At 38.6% G+C, this 16,617-nt stretch overlaps 2 protein-coding genes across 2 annotated transcripts; both read left to right on the plus strand.

Annotated features, from left to right (window-relative positions):
• The first annotated feature begins 1,867 nt into the window (after positions 1 to 1,867).
• LOC131795138 (monocarboxylate transporter 10-like) lies at positions 1,868 to 9,373 on the plus strand. The gene is made up of 4 exons (XM_059112708.2): positions 1,868 to 2,050; positions 5,820 to 6,397; positions 7,255 to 7,627; positions 8,288 to 9,373. Exons 1-4 carry the CDS (start codon positions 1,888 to 1,890, stop codon positions 8,473 to 8,475), a joined length of 1,302 nt encoding a protein of 433 aa, XP_058968691.2. The 5' UTR covers positions 1,868 to 1,887; the 3' UTR covers positions 8,476 to 9,373.
• A 1,297-nt stretch (positions 9,374 to 10,670) lies between these two features.
• Positions 10,671 to 16,145, plus strand: LOC131795139 (monocarboxylate transporter 10). The gene is made up of 4 exons (XM_059112710.2): positions 10,671 to 11,094; positions 12,789 to 13,363; positions 14,306 to 14,678; positions 15,290 to 16,145. The coding sequence occupies exons 1-4, from the start codon at positions 10,932 to 10,934 to the stop codon at positions 15,475 to 15,477; spliced, it is 1,299 nt and encodes a 432-aa protein (XP_058968693.2). The 5' UTR covers positions 10,671 to 10,931; the 3' UTR covers positions 15,478 to 16,145.
• The last annotated feature ends 472 nt before the right edge of the window (positions 16,146 to 16,617 follow it).

Below are 16,617 nucleotides of genomic sequence, written 5' to 3' on the forward strand. Positions count from 1 at the left end.
CTACTAGTTTCAGTAGTGTTCTTTGCTGCGAGGATCTTCTAATTTCAGGTAATTTAGTGTTAACAAATGAGTTTAAAACGTAAATTGGCTACCGTAAAGAGTTAAAAAGCTGACGTTTCGAGCGTTAGCCCTTCGTCAGAGCGATTGGAGGAATTGTGGGTTGTGTGTGGGTTTATATGCAGAAAGTGGAGCTACGCAATTGGTGGGAATATGGTGACGAGAAAACAGGAATAAATTAGTTGAATGAAAAGCGCTCGTTGATTCCGTGGGAATTAAGGGTGCCGATTTGGAAGATAAATTTTTGTTCTAGTGTTTTAGAAAAATTACCTGCTATACTCTCCCACCAACGCAGCACCACAGTTTCTTTAGAAACTTACCCCTTTATTGTTTGATAAAGGGTCGTGTTCACGAGACTGCAATGAGCCTATCAGGAGGTAAGACATCATATATTTGTATTCATGGCGCGAATATTAGCGTCCTTTTGGCGTCATTTGCGATTACTCCTGGCTTTACTTTTAGCGTGTGAAGTGATCAGTGGACTCTTTTTCTTCCAAAATGTCAAGAATTTCCGACCACATCAGCGTGAGCGACAGTTTCACTGTGCTACTGGACGATTCTTTGAAAGAAAACCAATCATTAAGAGAGCAAATGAGGCAGCGCGATGAACAAAATGCCTTAAAGTTCGAAGAGCTTTCAAACAAAGTGGACTCTTCTAGTAAACTTGTCGCCGAGAACAACTCGGGCAGCAAGGAAACGAAATCAAAGAAAGGTAACTCAAGGGTCCATGTGCCTACAAGCTGTGCGAAACCAATGAGACATTTTGTATACCTATGTAAAAATATTTATATTTATGATATTTGTATTTTTCCGTTCTTTCCCGTGTATTTTGAATCTTTCCCGAAACCTCTGGCTACGTTACTGTGAAAATTACAAAATCAAGTTAAAGAGTTATGACAGTAAAATAAATTTCAATATATAAAACACGTGTTGTTATATATTGGTCAGTCCTTGAAAGGCATGTACGGCATCGTTTTACAGAAGCGTAAAATATCGCAAACGTTCTCGATACGACTTTTGGCAATACGCACTAAGATAGCGCATTACGTTGTCACGAGCTCACATTTGTTATGGTCTGATTAGCAAAGAGAAAGTTGCCAAAAAATTCAGACAACTGCAAAATGACAAATGGGCATGTAAATATTGCCCATTTACGATAGTTTAATAAAGCGTAAAGATCGCTTTACAGTCGCCGTAACTATTTAATAGTGTAGTTTGATCGTCCGCGTGAGTGTAGTCCTAAGAAAGACTGCTGTTACCGACAACAGTCCTTCTCAGGACTACACTCACCCGGACGATCAAACTACACTATTACATGTTAACCCCGGGTTCAAATTATTTACTGTATCGTAAATATTCTCTATACCACTTTTTACAAGGCACGTAAAGATAACGTTTTTATCTCTCTCTGTGATCTTTTACGTACTATCGCTTTCAATGCGTAACGACATTCTTTACGAGAGTGTAAAGAAGTTCGTAAAGACGCGTAAGGAGGATCTTAACGTTTACTTTACGGCATCTTTACGGATTTGTAAATTTATAATTTCATGCTGTGTAAACTTCTTTTTTCATCGAAATCCCTCCGTTGTCGGGGAGGAACAAAGGCCGTTATCTAAAAAGCGCCTGAAGTAGGGCCAACTTTCTCCCATTTACTATCTGATCTCTTTAGTACGGAAACCGAAAGGAGATCTGGAGAAAGGTTTCCGTTTGTTAGGGATCATCACGAAAGACAACACTTCTAGATTCAACTGACGTAAGCAGAGGTCAGAGATTATAGGTATAACGCATTCTTTATTTGTCCAATATTGTGAGAAAGTATCTGACATAGCAATGGTTAATAACATCATGGAGCGGCGTCCTGATAGCTTTTGGTCATGCCTGGTTTGTGCAGCATCTGTATTGTCTATTCTGATCGCAACTGGCGGTCCATACGCCTTTGGATTGCTTCTTCCTCCTTTAATGAATGAATTCAGCGCAACCAGACAAGAAACAGGTAAGTGGAACTGTGTTAGTTTTTCCGGATGTCGATACATATCTACAACGACAGACGTGTTTAAGAGGCCCTGCGTCAAAGAAACGACCGATGATTTCTGGCTAAAAATTAAAATCGGCAGATTTTTATCTTCTAAGTAGAGGTTACCTATTACTATTTAAAATGAATTTCTTTTGCTTCAGTTTCGCTTTAAACTAAAAATATAGCGCAGTGAACTTGTTACGTACGTACTTGGTAAATGTCACTTTAAACCTTGCTAGGCGCTCAAATACCATCCTAAATAGAAGGATATGGTATTAAAAGAGAAAGGAAGATGAAAAATGGGTAGGAAAAGAAAATAATTTACATTTACCATCTGCTGAGTTGAGTTGAATCTTGGAAATGTTATCGCGTGACAGCACTCATTTCTCCAAACTACGGCGGAATCCAAGCAACTGCGTAGAATATAAGTAAAAAAACAACTCTTCCGCCGCCAGAAATCCTGAAGTGAAACAGTTTTATATTATTGCCATGAATGATGATGAATTCAGGTGAAAATTAACCTCAGATAGTGTCCATTTAGTACTTTGGTGGGCTGCATGTATCTCGTTACATTCCAACGGACGTTGCGGGTCAGCGCTTACAGGGGTCAGCGGACGTAAAAATAGAAACAACCAGGTATCATGGCGGATGCCTGTACTTAGTCAAAAGAGGGTCTCCTGGACTGCGGATCCTCACGTGGTTGCACGGAGACAATGTTTCTGTATGAATGTCGAGATGATGTAACTACACATCAGAAAATTGTTTTTTGTCGCGTGCAAACCTGAAAGAATATGAGATCATCCCGCAAAGGGCTTGCCTCGACCGTTTGTCTCATGAAGAAGTGAAAACATTACGTACGCGTGTTTGTGCTCGCCATCACTAAGGTATATATCGACACAGATATATCAAACAACTGAAACACCTCCTTAGCCATGGCAGGGTTGATCATGTCACGACTTTTGACGCTGGTAGGTGGTCCTTTGTGCCCTGGATAATGCTCCAGTACTTGCCCATACCATAGCGAAATGGTATGGGCAAGTATAATTTCAGCATAATCATCGCTGAAATTTTGTTTTCCTTGTCGACGTTTAGGATATATATTTGCAAATTTGCAAATTGTCGGATGTGAATGGCAGAAAGTTTGTTGCCGGTCTTTTCTCCTTGTTCCCATCTGCGACTCTTTTCGTCAAGTGCTTGTTACATCTACTACAGGGTATCCTGTAGTTCTGGGTATCACGACTCGGGGTGGGAGTAATTTTTCGTACAAAATGACTTTTTTCTTCCATTACGAGGAGATTTTGAATTTCAACGACTACGTAATATCAGTTTTTCAGCTACCTTACAATAATACTTCTAAGACACATAACTTTTTTAAGTTTGCAAAACATGCTTCAATAGACTTTTTACAGTTCCCGGCGCCACATTGGATTAGTAACCGCGCACATTCGATAAAGAGGCTGGGGTTGACCCGGCGGTTCTTTCAAACAGCTCATCTGCTGACATTTCACGTTCTAATGCACTTTTCAATGCGATTTCTCCCTTCAAAATAGTTCTTTAATACAACAATATGGAAATTTCGTCATTAGATGACATCCAGAAACTCGAAGCAAAAGATCTCAGGGAGATTTTAAAATCTAATTCAAAATCGACGGGCGGAATTAGAGCCGACTTAGTGTCGAAAGTTTATGCTTTGCTGATGTAACGCGTCCTTCCATCCAGTAGTGGAGAAAACCGAGAACTTCTTACAGATGTCCAGGACCTAGAACAAAGCCAGAGCGACTTCAGATACGAAGCAACTATGGTAAGGATTTCAGCCCTTGGATGGTCGAGCGATCTCCGTAATTTACCCGAGACAAATTTCATTCAGCTTTACGATTACCCTGTTGTTTCATGAAAATATCGCCACATCGTGTTTAGAGGAACGCATTGCAGGGAGTTCCATGTGGTATCCGTGTTGGATTACTATGCTATCATAAAAAACAAAAACAACAATTACTGAAAACTACTTTTGTCACAATTACTACCAAATTTGTGTCAGTTTCCTGGGTCTGCCAGTGTCTTGGTTATTCTGTTAAAAGCAATTACTTTCCGAGATTTTCTCTGTTAGAAAAAAAAAAACTCTATTGAACTTAAAACAATTCAGGTACCTAATAGAAAATTTGTACTAATTTTGCAACAATCGTTACCCTCATCCATAATTCACAGAGAATAAGATAAGTATAGAACGATAAATACTTAGCAAAAATACATGCCTCCGTGCATAAACTTGAAGAAGTGAAAGCTCGTAGGCAAACCATTAGGGCCATAAAATGTATTTGAATAACCAAAAGTGGCACACTGCTTTCCTTTCTTTTCGGGAGGAAAATTAGCTTTATCGAGATTTCGGCTAGGATCATCCATTTCCCTTAAAAATCGAATCATTTTACTTCCCACTAACGAATTTCACCTAAAGCGCTCACAGAGATTTAACACAAGTCAACCCCAGCCTCGTTCTCACGTGTGCGCGGTTGCATGTCCAATATGGCGCTGGGAACTGTGAAAAGGTCTATTCGACGCTACTCAAGTCATCCTCAGTTGAAGATAATCGTATTACAATTTGAATACGTTCTCGAATTGCACTATACTTGTATGAATTCGTGAACTATGTGAATAAAATATATATATTAGGCATCACAGGAAGGTAACAGAAGGATTTTGAGGTAATCAAGAAAAAAGAGCTTGAAACATGCAAAGCTTTGTCCGACACATGGTGCTAAAATGTTTCGCGTGGAAAATCCCATTCCACAGCAGGGTGTACTTGAGAACCTTGCATCGGACAAGGTTTCACACGTCCACAAGCACTGGCAATCCAATTCAGTCATCTAAACCTTGTCAAGACTTGTGCTCTGCAGAATCATCTTTCGCGATTTTGGATTCTGCCATCTAAATTTTCGAATAAAGATGAATGAGGCCATGAATATTAAATGGAAGAATTCGACTTAATACCAACACCAGAAACAATTAGATTCGTCTCTCTATTTTAACTTAATTTATTTTTTTATCATATTTATCATTAACATTTAACTTATGTTTTTTTTATTAGTATATATTGTATAAGCTTTTTCTGGGTTACTTCAAAATACCAATATTGCCTTTCTGAGCTTCTGCTATATTTTTTTTCAAATAATTCACGTAATCTAACATCGTAATTAAAAAACGTTTTGTTCAGTTAAATTCAAATTGGAACACGAGCGACTGCATCTGAAAATGAGATGAGTAAAGTCGAAACATGAGTAACAAACTTAAAACTATTTTTTTATGGGACTAAATATATATAACTATCTGCTCAACATTGACCATTTTTCAAAGGTTTGGATGTATTTAAGAGTAAACTACACTGTAGTAAAAGTCATCTGCCTGTTTCCAGAGGTTTAAAGTTTTTTTCGAAAATTGTTATTTATACAATTATGGTATCATTTTTCGAATTCAGGGCGACAAAAAAAGTTTTGTTAAAATTCGAAGTCACCTTGGCTTAAATCATTCAACATTTTTCATCACCTTATCATATGGCGAAACCACAAAAAAATGATAATAAGTAAACAAGCTTAGTCACGTACAGACTGAATTGATATTACCTCGTTCGATATCAGTTTCATTTACCCTAAACATAATCCGAGTTTTTATGAAGACGCGTCAGTCCCCCTATCCCCACCCCACTCTGCAGCCAATGTCCTGTGTAATTTAAAAGTGTTTTGTACTTTTTTTCTAGCATGGGTCGGATCCTTGAACACGGCTTGTGGCTACATTCTTAACCCATTCAGCGTCCATGTTACGGATCGTTTCGGCTTCCGGGCTACCGCCATTCTGGGATCTGTGTCGAGCTTAATAGGCGTAGGCCTGGCTTCATTCTCTGCTCAGCTATGGATGATGTATCCAACTTATGGCTTCCTGATGGGGTTTGGAAACACAACGATCTATAGTACATCGATGCTGGTCGTTTTAAAGTATTTTGTGAAATGGCGTTCTGTGGCGGTCGGACTCGTCGCATCGGCAACATCGGTTGCTGTGTTTGCCATGACACAATTTGTTCAAGCACTACTAAGTGCCTTTGGCTGGCGATGGGCCATGCGAGGAATAGCGAGTCTGTTTTTGATGTGCGGTTTGTGTTCAGCTTTATATCTACCGGTCAACAAGGCGAAGGAGAGTGATGAACAAACTTCGGATAGAATTGGAACAGACAAGAAGAAGGAGAATGAACCACATGTACTGAAGAACCGCCGATTTTTGGTATTTTGCTCTGCAAATACAATTGTCATGTTTGGATACTACATTCCAGTTGTACACATCGTAAGTTGTCTTTTCTCATTTCCACATCGTAATTTTTTCCATTAAAAATTTAATCTGGAATTTGTTCTTATATCAAGGGTTATCACTGTGACGTGAGCGACAAAAGTCTGTGAATGACCGCTGTACGTATGTGGGGCTCAACGGGGTGATGCCTTCTAGGCTAACGGTTAAAATTTTGGTCATTTTACGGCTAACACTTTTTTCTGTTGTCAACAAACCTTTTTTTAACTGTTAAATTTTTTTACGACTAACGGTTAAAACTCGTCAATTTTTACGCCTAACAGCAAAAGTTTTAAGCCGTTTTACGTTTAATGGTTAACACCATTGAGACCCTCCTGTATGTGTCGTGTGAAGTGTTACCATATGGTAAATGTTCGCCAAAAAAGAAACGCGAAGACAAGAATCAAGTGGCTAGGACGCGACATTTCAAATAATCTCAGTGACGTGATGGTCATACTCAATAATAAGTAGAAGTGTAGCTAAAATTATTTGGTGTTTGCCTTGGATTTTCAAACAGTGGTTGTAGCGTTTCACGTTGGATTCTAGGATTAAACCGTTTTCCACGCTCTCAATTCAGTCAGACTAACAAACTTTCCCGCTGAATTTTAAGAGCCGGAAGTCTTGGCGATGTAACGGATTCTGCTTATTAGGTCAATTTGAAAAATTACCGTTACGTCACGCTTGATTTGCAAGATTTCCTTTAAATGATGATCGTGTATCGTTAGATTGGTCCAGAGAGGAAAAGCGAGAATGGCGACCTGTCAAATATTGAAGAGTATTGTCAGTAAGAACTTCCAACCAGTTCTTCTAAGCGGAGTAAATGACTTAATATAACTCAACCTCATTAATATTTGCAGATCAAACATTGTGAGCAAGAACTGCAGATTCCTGAACATAAATCCTTCATACTCTTCACTTACCTCGCTGGAGCGTCTGTTATCAGCCGCCTCGCGTTCTGCAAATTGGGAGACTTTCAATGCGTCAGCCGTTTCTCTCTTTATCAAGTGTCCGTGGTCATATATGGGATATGTGTGTTATTATTACCATTTGTAAAAACGTTTAACTCTTTGGTGATAATATTTGTTGTTTTTGGACTTATGGACGGCGGTGCACTGGGTCAGTTTTCCCTCCTTGTTTTAGGCTGTGTCGGTCAAAGAAAAGTGAATCAAGGCTGGGGTTACGCCATGTTTAGTGTAGGTTTTGGAGTCGGCACTGGACCTCCACTCGCAGGTAAAAATCATTTTACAATAAGTCCTAACGTAATTGATCATGTGATACTATATAGGTCGTTGCATGTGCCATTATGGGCTAGATTAAATAATTAGGAGCTAGAAGAGTTCTCGAAGGTTATCATGGGTATGCAATCCGATACTCAGTGAAAGATTTGCATTTGGCGCCGGTAAAAATTTTTATCACCTTTTTTTCTGGGGGAGGGGGGGGGAGCGGGAAGCAAGCATATATTTTATTGTAACAATGAAACTTATTACTTATATTGGTACCTCGGGTTACATTGATTAACATTTGTGCATAGCGACCACTACTAAGAAGTCCGAAAGCAACTGGAACGGGTGAAAATGAAGAGGAACGAAACAAATTCATTCTTTAACAATCAGGATCAAAACAGAAAACCAATGGCGACTTGATCACTCGTGTTTTCCCGCGCTTTTTTACCCGCTCTTCAGGCAGTTTGTTTGTTTTTACTTCGGGTTCTCATTGGCTCAGGGAGATATTTGCCCTGCTATGATTGGCTGTTGTGTTTGCTTTGGTTTTGGTTTTATGACACTCAATGTCACTAACATGACGATGTAATTTCACACGATGTGATCTCGCTTTCTTAACTTGCTTTGATGCTGAATCCTTACTTTGCTATTTACGTCATTTGTGAAACAGGTTTTATGGCGGACGAGAGTGGTTCCTACGCAGTAGCCTTTTATTTATCAGGAGTAGTGCTTATAGCTGGAGCTGCCATCACACTGCTGATGAAGTTTGTAAAGCAAACAGACGTAACCGAAGGCCCTGAAGAAGTAAAAGCCCAAGAAATGGGAATTCTGATTGTAGAGAAAGTCACCGTTCTTTAATTGAGTTCGGAGAGAAGAAAATTTCCAGGTCAATTTACAAAAATTTCACAAAATAATACTCATCACCGTATTATTGCAATTTCATATCTTCCTGTATTTATTTCGTATCCTCAGAAACTAGTTTGTTTTTCGATTGTGAAAGAAAATGGCCTTTAATATATGTCGGTTTAAATGGCGGCCCACAGTACAAGGAGGAGTTTGAATTCTGAGGCAAATCAACCACCAGAAGGATGTGGTTATTACTACGTTGTCAGGCAGAACAGTGCAAAAGAAGCAAAACAACAACAACAACAACAAAAAAAGTTCTGTCACTACCTGTATGAGTTTAAGACCATTTATTTGCAATTGGTTAACAGGAAAAGAAGCATTCAAATGTATCTCTGTGATTGTTAAAACGCACAAATCCGCAGATCCTTTGGTAGAAGTCAGTGATTTCGTTCATCTTCAGACATTAACTGAAGATACTTATCGACCGGTAATTATTTACCGCCTGAAGATAACGGAGGATTTGGATTGTGTCGCGATAACAATAATCTGGCCCACTCCTCCCCCCTCACTGGCAATTAATTTACTGGCAATTCCCTATAGTTCCCCCTTCAAACTCTGCTGGCGACGACTTATCCCTCCTCCGTTCCCAGTGTAAAACATTTGATCCCCCTTAAAGTTATCCACTTCTCAGCAGACTAAACAATAACTAGTACCTTGAGCAAGGAGGCCAGCGTCATTGAAATATTCTGTAGGTAGTCTCCGCTCAGGTTTCCATTTGTGTCATCATTTATGACTGCAGATGAGGTGTCAGTCCTCTGGTTTGCTGACTGGCTAAATGGGCAAATCTATTCAAAGTTATCCATCACCTGCAATGCTTCTTATTGTTTGTGTTTGATGTTTCCACTCTTAAAGCGAATCGACTTTTAGTTTCTCGATTTTTTTCGATTTTTTTCCTTCTTTATATAACCACTTTGTTCACATTGTGAGTTTTATTTCTCATTTTTGCGAACCTATTGTAATTTTACCTTCACACCTATCTTAATTCAGATAACTCTTTCAACCGTGATTATCTCGTGATATCAAACTAGAACATACTCGGTCTTCGATCTTAAGAACTGAGATATTTTAATTAGAGATGAAAGCTTTTTTTCATTTTTTTTCCTAGAGTTAATTTTCTTAAGGTAGGATTTGAACTATGAACCGGAAATCCGACCAGGGTATCAATATCTCTATAATTAACTTCTCTACATTAAGTAAATTCCTTAGTTCTCCTGGCAAAGTGTAATTTGCTGCGTTTAATTTGGCAATGTGTAGAGTTAAAATGTAGCAGCTCACAACCCAAATTTTACTTATTTCGCTTGATAGTAAAATGATGGCAGCAAAATTTGTAGACCAGATACAGTAAGTACGCTTTTTGAAGTATGTCTTGAACCTTAAGCAATCGAGTAGCCTGCAGTTTTGGGTGCTCGTTGAAAATAACCATGTCTGAGCTGCAACAGCAATCAGCAGAGTTTCTACGTGAGAAACGTTACCTATACAGTCCTTTTTAATTTTTACAACGCAAGTCTCCTGTGGACTCGCCGCTCAACGCTTAAAAATTCGCAAAAAACCGCCAACAGCACAGGCCTAAATATATGAAACTTGTGCGTAATCCCAACTCGCGAAAAGTGCTTCGGTAGCGTGGTTGTACGGGCATCGGAACGAACCGGACCAGACCGGATAGGAATTCTCGTAACTTGAGACTCGCGACGATACATGTTTATCACGAATCTTACCTCACCCTTTTCACCATCATGTCATTTATTTGTACCTCTCAGATCAAAATTTGCCAGCAACGGCACTGCTGGATTGAAGACATTGAAAAGGAAATTATCGCTCAAGAATTTGGACTTTCAGTTGCAGAGAAAGTCCCAGTTCTTTAACTCATTAGCAGGAGTAAAGTATTCCAAGTCAATGCATGCAAAAATTCACTACGAATGAGTCCAAACAAAAACAAAATACAAACAAAATTTTCTGCATAAAACAAACAAGACGTAAACAGGCCAAAACAAAAACAATTAAAAGCAGCAATTTAAAAAGTCATATGAACTACATTTCAAGATTTCAGTTAGGACGGAATACGTATATAACTGTTTCCTTGGCTTATTAACCTGCCGCTGCTTGAGTAATGAGTTTCAACTTCTTTTTTCACCGAAATCTCTCAGTTGTCGGGGAGGAACAAAGGCCCTTATCTAGAAAGCGCCTGAAGTAGGGCCAACTTTCTCCCATTTACTATCTGATCTCTTTAGTACGGAAACCGAAAGGTAAAGCACAGAATCTGTTTTAGCTCTGGAGAAAGGTTTCCTTTTTTTAGGGATCATCACGAAGACGACACTTCTAGATTCAACTGACGTAAGCAGAGGTCAGAGATTATAGGTATAACGCTTTCTTTGTTTGTCCAATATTGTGAGAAAGTATCTGACATAGCAATGGTCAATAACATCATGGAGCGGCGTCCTGATAGCTTTTGGTCATGCCTGGTTTGTGCAGCATCCGTGTTATCTATTCTGATCGCAACTGGCGGTCCATACGCCTTTGGATTGCTTCTTCCTCCTTTAATGGATGAATTCAACGCAAACAGACAAGAAACAGGTAAGTGGAACTTAGTTTTACCGGATGTTGATACATATCTACAACGACAGACGCGTTTAAGTCTGAGGGAGATTGAGTTCATAAGGATATGTTCGTATTGGAATCTTCTTAATTATTGATCATAACGTTAGAAAAACTTTAAGGTAAATAACTAAGGTGGGATTTCCAATTTTATCATAGCTGAAATTTTGTTTTCCTTGTCGACGTTTAGGATATATATTTGCAAATTGTCGGATGGGAATGGCAGAAAGTTTGTTGCCGGTCTTTTCTCCTTGTTCCCAGATGCGACTTTTTTCGTCAAGTGCTTGTTACATTTACTACAGGGTATCCTGCAGTTCTGGGTATCACGATTCGGGGTGGGGGTAATTTTTCGTACAAAATAACTTTTTTCTTCCATTACGAGGAGATTTCGAATCTCAACGACTACGTAATATCAGTTTTTTAGCTACCTTACAATAATACTTCTAAGACACACAAACCTTTTTAAGTTTGCAAAACATGTTTCAATTCGACGCTACTCAAGTCATCCTCAGTTGAAGATAATCGTGTTACAACTTGAATACGTTCTCGAATTGCACTACACTTGTATGAATTCGTGTGCTATGTAAATAAAATATATATTAACGGCATCACAGGAAGGCAACAGAAGGATTTTGAGGTAACCAAGAAAAAACAGCTTGAAAGATGAAAAGCTTTGTCCGACACAAGGTGCTAAAATGTTTCGCGTAGAAGATTCCATGCCACAGCAGGGTGTGCGTGAGAACCTTTCATCGGACAAGGTTTCACACGTCCACAAGCACTGGCAATCCAATTCAGTCATCTAAACCTTGTCAAGACTTGTGCTCTGCAGAATCATCTTTCGCGATTTTGGATTCTGCCATCTAAATTTCGAATAAAGATGAAAGAGGCCATGAATACTAAATGAAAGAATTCGACTTAATACCAACAGCTGAAACAATTAGATTTATCTCTCTATTTTAACTTAATTTATTTTTTTATCATATTTATCATTAACATTTAACTTATGTTTTTTTTTATTAGTATATATTGTATTGGCTTTTTCTGGGTTACTTCAAAATACCAATATTGCCTTTCTGAGCTTCTGCTATATTTTTTTTCAAATAATTCACGTAATCTAACGTCGTAATTAAAATCGTTTTGTTCAATTAAATTCAAATTGTAACACGCGAGCAACTAAGTTTGAAGATGAGATGAGTAAAGTCGAAACATGAGTAGCAAGCTTAAAACTATTTTTTTATGGGACTGAATATATATAACTATCTGCTCAATATTGACCATTTCGCAAGGTTTGGATGTATTTAGGAGTAAACTACACTGCAGTAAAAGTCATCTGCCTGTTTCCAGAGGTTTAAAGTTTTTTCAAAAATTGTTATCTATACAATTATGGTATCATTTTTCGAATTAAGGTCGACAAATTAAAAAAGTCACCTTGACTTAAATCATTCAACATTTCTCATCACCTTATCATATGGCGAAACCACAAAAAAAGTAATAATAAATAAACAAGCCAAGTCACGTACAGACTAAATCGATATAGCTCGTTCGATATCAGTTTAATTTACCCTAAACATGATTTGAGTTTTTATGAAGACGCGTCAGTCACCCTATCCCCACCCCACTCTGCAGCCTGCGTCCTTGTGTAATTTCAAAATGTTTTCTACTTTTTTTCCTAGCATGGGTTGGATCCTTAAACACGGCTTGTGGCTACATTCTTAACCCATTTAGCGTCCATGTTACAAACCGTTTCGGCTTCCGAGCTACCGCCATTCTGGGATCTGTGTCAAGCTTAATAGGCATAGGCCTGGCTTCATTCTCTGCTCAGCTATGGATGATGTACCCAACTTATGGCTTCCTGACGGGGTTTGGAAGCACAACGATCTATAGTACATCGATGCTGGTCGTTTTAAAGTATTTTGTGAAATGGCGTTCTGTGGCGGTCGGACTCGTCGCATCGGCAACATCGGTTTCTGCGTTTGCCATGACACAATTTGTTCAAGCACTACTAAGTGCCTTTGGCTGGCGATGGGCCATGCGAGGAATAGCAGGTCTGTTTTTGATGTGTGGTTTGTGTTCAGCTTTATATCTACCGGTCAACAGGGCAAAGGAGAGTGATGAACAAACTCTGGATAGAATTGGAACAGACAAGAAGGAGAATGAACCACATGTACTGAAGAACCACAGATTTTTAGTATTTTGCTCTGCAAATACAATTGTTATGTTTGGATACTACATTCCAGTTATACACATCGTAAGTTGTCTTTTCCCATTTCCACTTCGTAATTTTATCCCTTGAACATAAATCATCTTCTTCTCCTCTTTCTGAGGGTAAGTCTTTTGGGATCATTTGGGGTGCGAGTGTTCACGGCTTTTAAACTCTGGAATGGATTATCGCTGTAAGCTATGAAAATCTGGAATTTGTTCTTATATCAAGGGTTATCGTTGTGAGCGACAAAAGTCTGTGAATGACCGCTGTACGTATGTGGGGCTCAACGGAGTGATGCCTTCTTTTGGTCATTTTACGGCTAACACTTTTTTCTGTTGTCAACAAATCTTTTTTCAACTATTAACATTTTTTACGACTAACTGTTAAAACTTGTCAATTTTTACGCCTAACGGCAAAAGTTTTAAGCCGTTTTACTTTTAATTGTTAACACCATTGAGACCCTCCTGTATGTGTCGTGTGAAGTGTTACCATATGGTAAATGTTCGCCAAAAAAGAAACGCGAAGACAAGAATCAAGTGGCTAGGACGCGACATTTGAAATAATCTCAGTGACGTGATGGTCATACCCAATAATAAGTAGAAGTGTAGCTAAAATTATTTGGTGTTTAGCCTTGGATTTTCAAACAGTGGTTTTAGCGTTTCACGTTGGATTCTAGGATTAAACCGTTTTCCACGCTCTCAATTCAGTCAGACTAACAAACTTTCCCGCTGAATTTTAAGAGCCGGAAGTCTTGGCGATGTAACGGATTCTGCTTATTAGGTCAATTTGAAAAATTACCGTTACGTCACGCTTGATTTGCAAGATTTCCTTTAAATGATGATCGTGTATCGTTAGGGTGGTCCAGAGAGGAAAAGCGAGAATGGCGACCTGTCAAATAGTGAAGAGTATTGTCAGTACGAACTTCTAACCAGTTCTTCTAAGCGGAGTAAATGAGTTAATATAACTCAACCTCATTAATATTTGCAGATCAAACATTGTAAGCAAGAACTCCAGATTCCTGAACATAAATCCTTCATACTCTTCACTTACCTCGCTGGAGCGTCTGTTATCAGCCGCCTCGCGTTCTGCAAATTGGGAGACTTTCGATGCGTCAGCCGTTTCTTTCTTTATCAAGTGTCCGTGGTCATATATGGGATATGTGTGTTATTATTACCATTTGTAAAAACGTTTAACTCTTTGGTGATAATATTTGTTGTTTTTGGACTTATGGACGGCGGTGCACTGGGTCAGTTTTCCCTCCTTGTTTTAGGCTGTGTCGGTCAAAGAAAAGTGAATCAAGGCTGGGGTTACGCCATGTTTAGTGTAGGTTTTGGAGTCGGCACTGGACCTCCACTCGCAGGTAAAAATCATTTTACAATAAGTCCTAACGTAATTGATCATGTGATACTATATAGGTTGTTGCATGTGCCATTATGGGCTAAATTGTATGATTGGGAGATAGAAGAGTTCTCGAAGTTTATCATGGGTATGCAAATACGAGACTCAGTGAAAGATTTGCATTTGGGGCCGGTAAAAATTTTTATCATCTTTTTTTCTGGAGGGGTGTGGGGGGAGCGGGAAGCAGGCATTTATTTTATTGTAACAATGAAACTTATTAATTATATTTGTACCTCAGGATACATTGATCAACATTTGTGCATAGCGACTCGCCAAATTTCCTTCAACTTGAAGGAAAGCACAACATTTGATTTGGTAACCAAAAGGGAAAGGCCATTCATTCGTTCTCAACCAAACAGGATCAAAACAGAAAACCAATAGCGACTTGATCACTCGTGTTTTCCCGCGCTTTTTTACCCGCGCTTCAGGCAGTTTGCTTGTTTTTACTTCGGGTTCTCATTGGCTCAGGGAGATATTTGCCCTGCTATGATTGGCTGTTATGTTTGCTTTGGTTTTGATTTTATGACACTCAATGTCACTAACATGACGATGTTTACGTCATTTGTGAAACAGGTTTTATGGCGGACGAGAGTGGTTCCTACGCGGTAGCCTTTTATTTATCAGGAGTAGTGCTTATAGCTGGAGCTGCTATCACACTACTGATGAAGTTTGTAAAGCAAACAGACGTAACCGAAGGCCCTGACGAAGTCAAAGCCCAAGAAATGGGAATTCTGATTGTAGAGAAAGTCACCGTTCTTTAATTGAGTTCGGAGAGTAGAAAATTTCCAGGTCAATTTACGCGGATTGCCCCCTCCTTAAAATGGTTAACTGAAGTCTGAGTTTGGTTTTGTCAAAAATGTAATTTAGATGGATCCTTGAATAAGGCGTGTGGCTACATTCGCAACCCACTTACCAAGGGAAAAAATTAAAGTGTTTGAAAAGCTGCCTCAGAAAGCGTGGTTCGTTTGAAGCTCTCTCAATATTGACAGTTCTTAAATCTAAGAAGGATAGGTAGATCCAATATGTTTAAAAAATTGACAAGAATGCACAACTCTAGTGCGTTTTATTCAATAAAGAGTTTGACTTGTTTACAAGGCCCCGTGAAGGAAGTAGTAACTGAGCCGTACAATTTTTAAGCTTTGAAAAATCATTAATTAGTTTCGCACGGTCCACCGACGATTTTATCAAGAGAGTTCCACCATACTAATTTAAAATTTTGTAAAACATTGAAGCGTTTATTTCCACCTACTCACAACTCAGGCGTATCGGAGGACATCTTAGCTAGGAATTAAAATTGTTATAATCTTAATGCAAGAAAATTGAACTTTAGAGGTGAGTTTTTACGATGGTTGCATTTCTGAGATAAGCGTGAGATTTGACTTCATATATTATAATCCGTTTAATTTAAAAATATAGTCTATTCTTTGGCCGATTGTAGAAGAGTTAATGCATGCAAAGTGATAGCCTTTACCAAAAGCATTCAGATGAATCGTAGACAGAAGATTCGCTCATAGAAAAAGAATAAAATAAAAAATTTTCATGCAACCGAGCAAAAATATCAAGTTTATCCGTTCAAAAAAACCAAAAGAAATTAAAGAAATACATATTTTGGCTTTTCAATAGGTTGGAAAACAATCAAAAGTACCTATTTACATGTGTCACGATGTAAGCAAACCGGGTTGAAGGAGTTACTGAAACCGGTCTAGAGAAAATATTTTTAACGGCAGTATTGAACTTCAGATAATGCTTTTTTTTCGAAGTTCGAATTCTTATATGCTCAGCATATTCAAACGCATAATGCTATTGTTGAATCAAATCAAATATAGCCGTCATTCTACAAATGCTCTAACGGGTGATAGATTTTTTCGTTTCTTTTCTCTTTGCAGAAACAAAATATAAAT

This window comes from Pocillopora verrucosa, chromosome 14 (genome assembly GCF_036669915.1).
Source record: "Pocillopora verrucosa isolate sample1 chromosome 14, ASM3666991v2, whole genome shotgun sequence".
Lineage (NCBI taxonomy): Eukaryota > Metazoa > Cnidaria > Anthozoa > Scleractinia > Pocilloporidae > Pocillopora > Pocillopora verrucosa.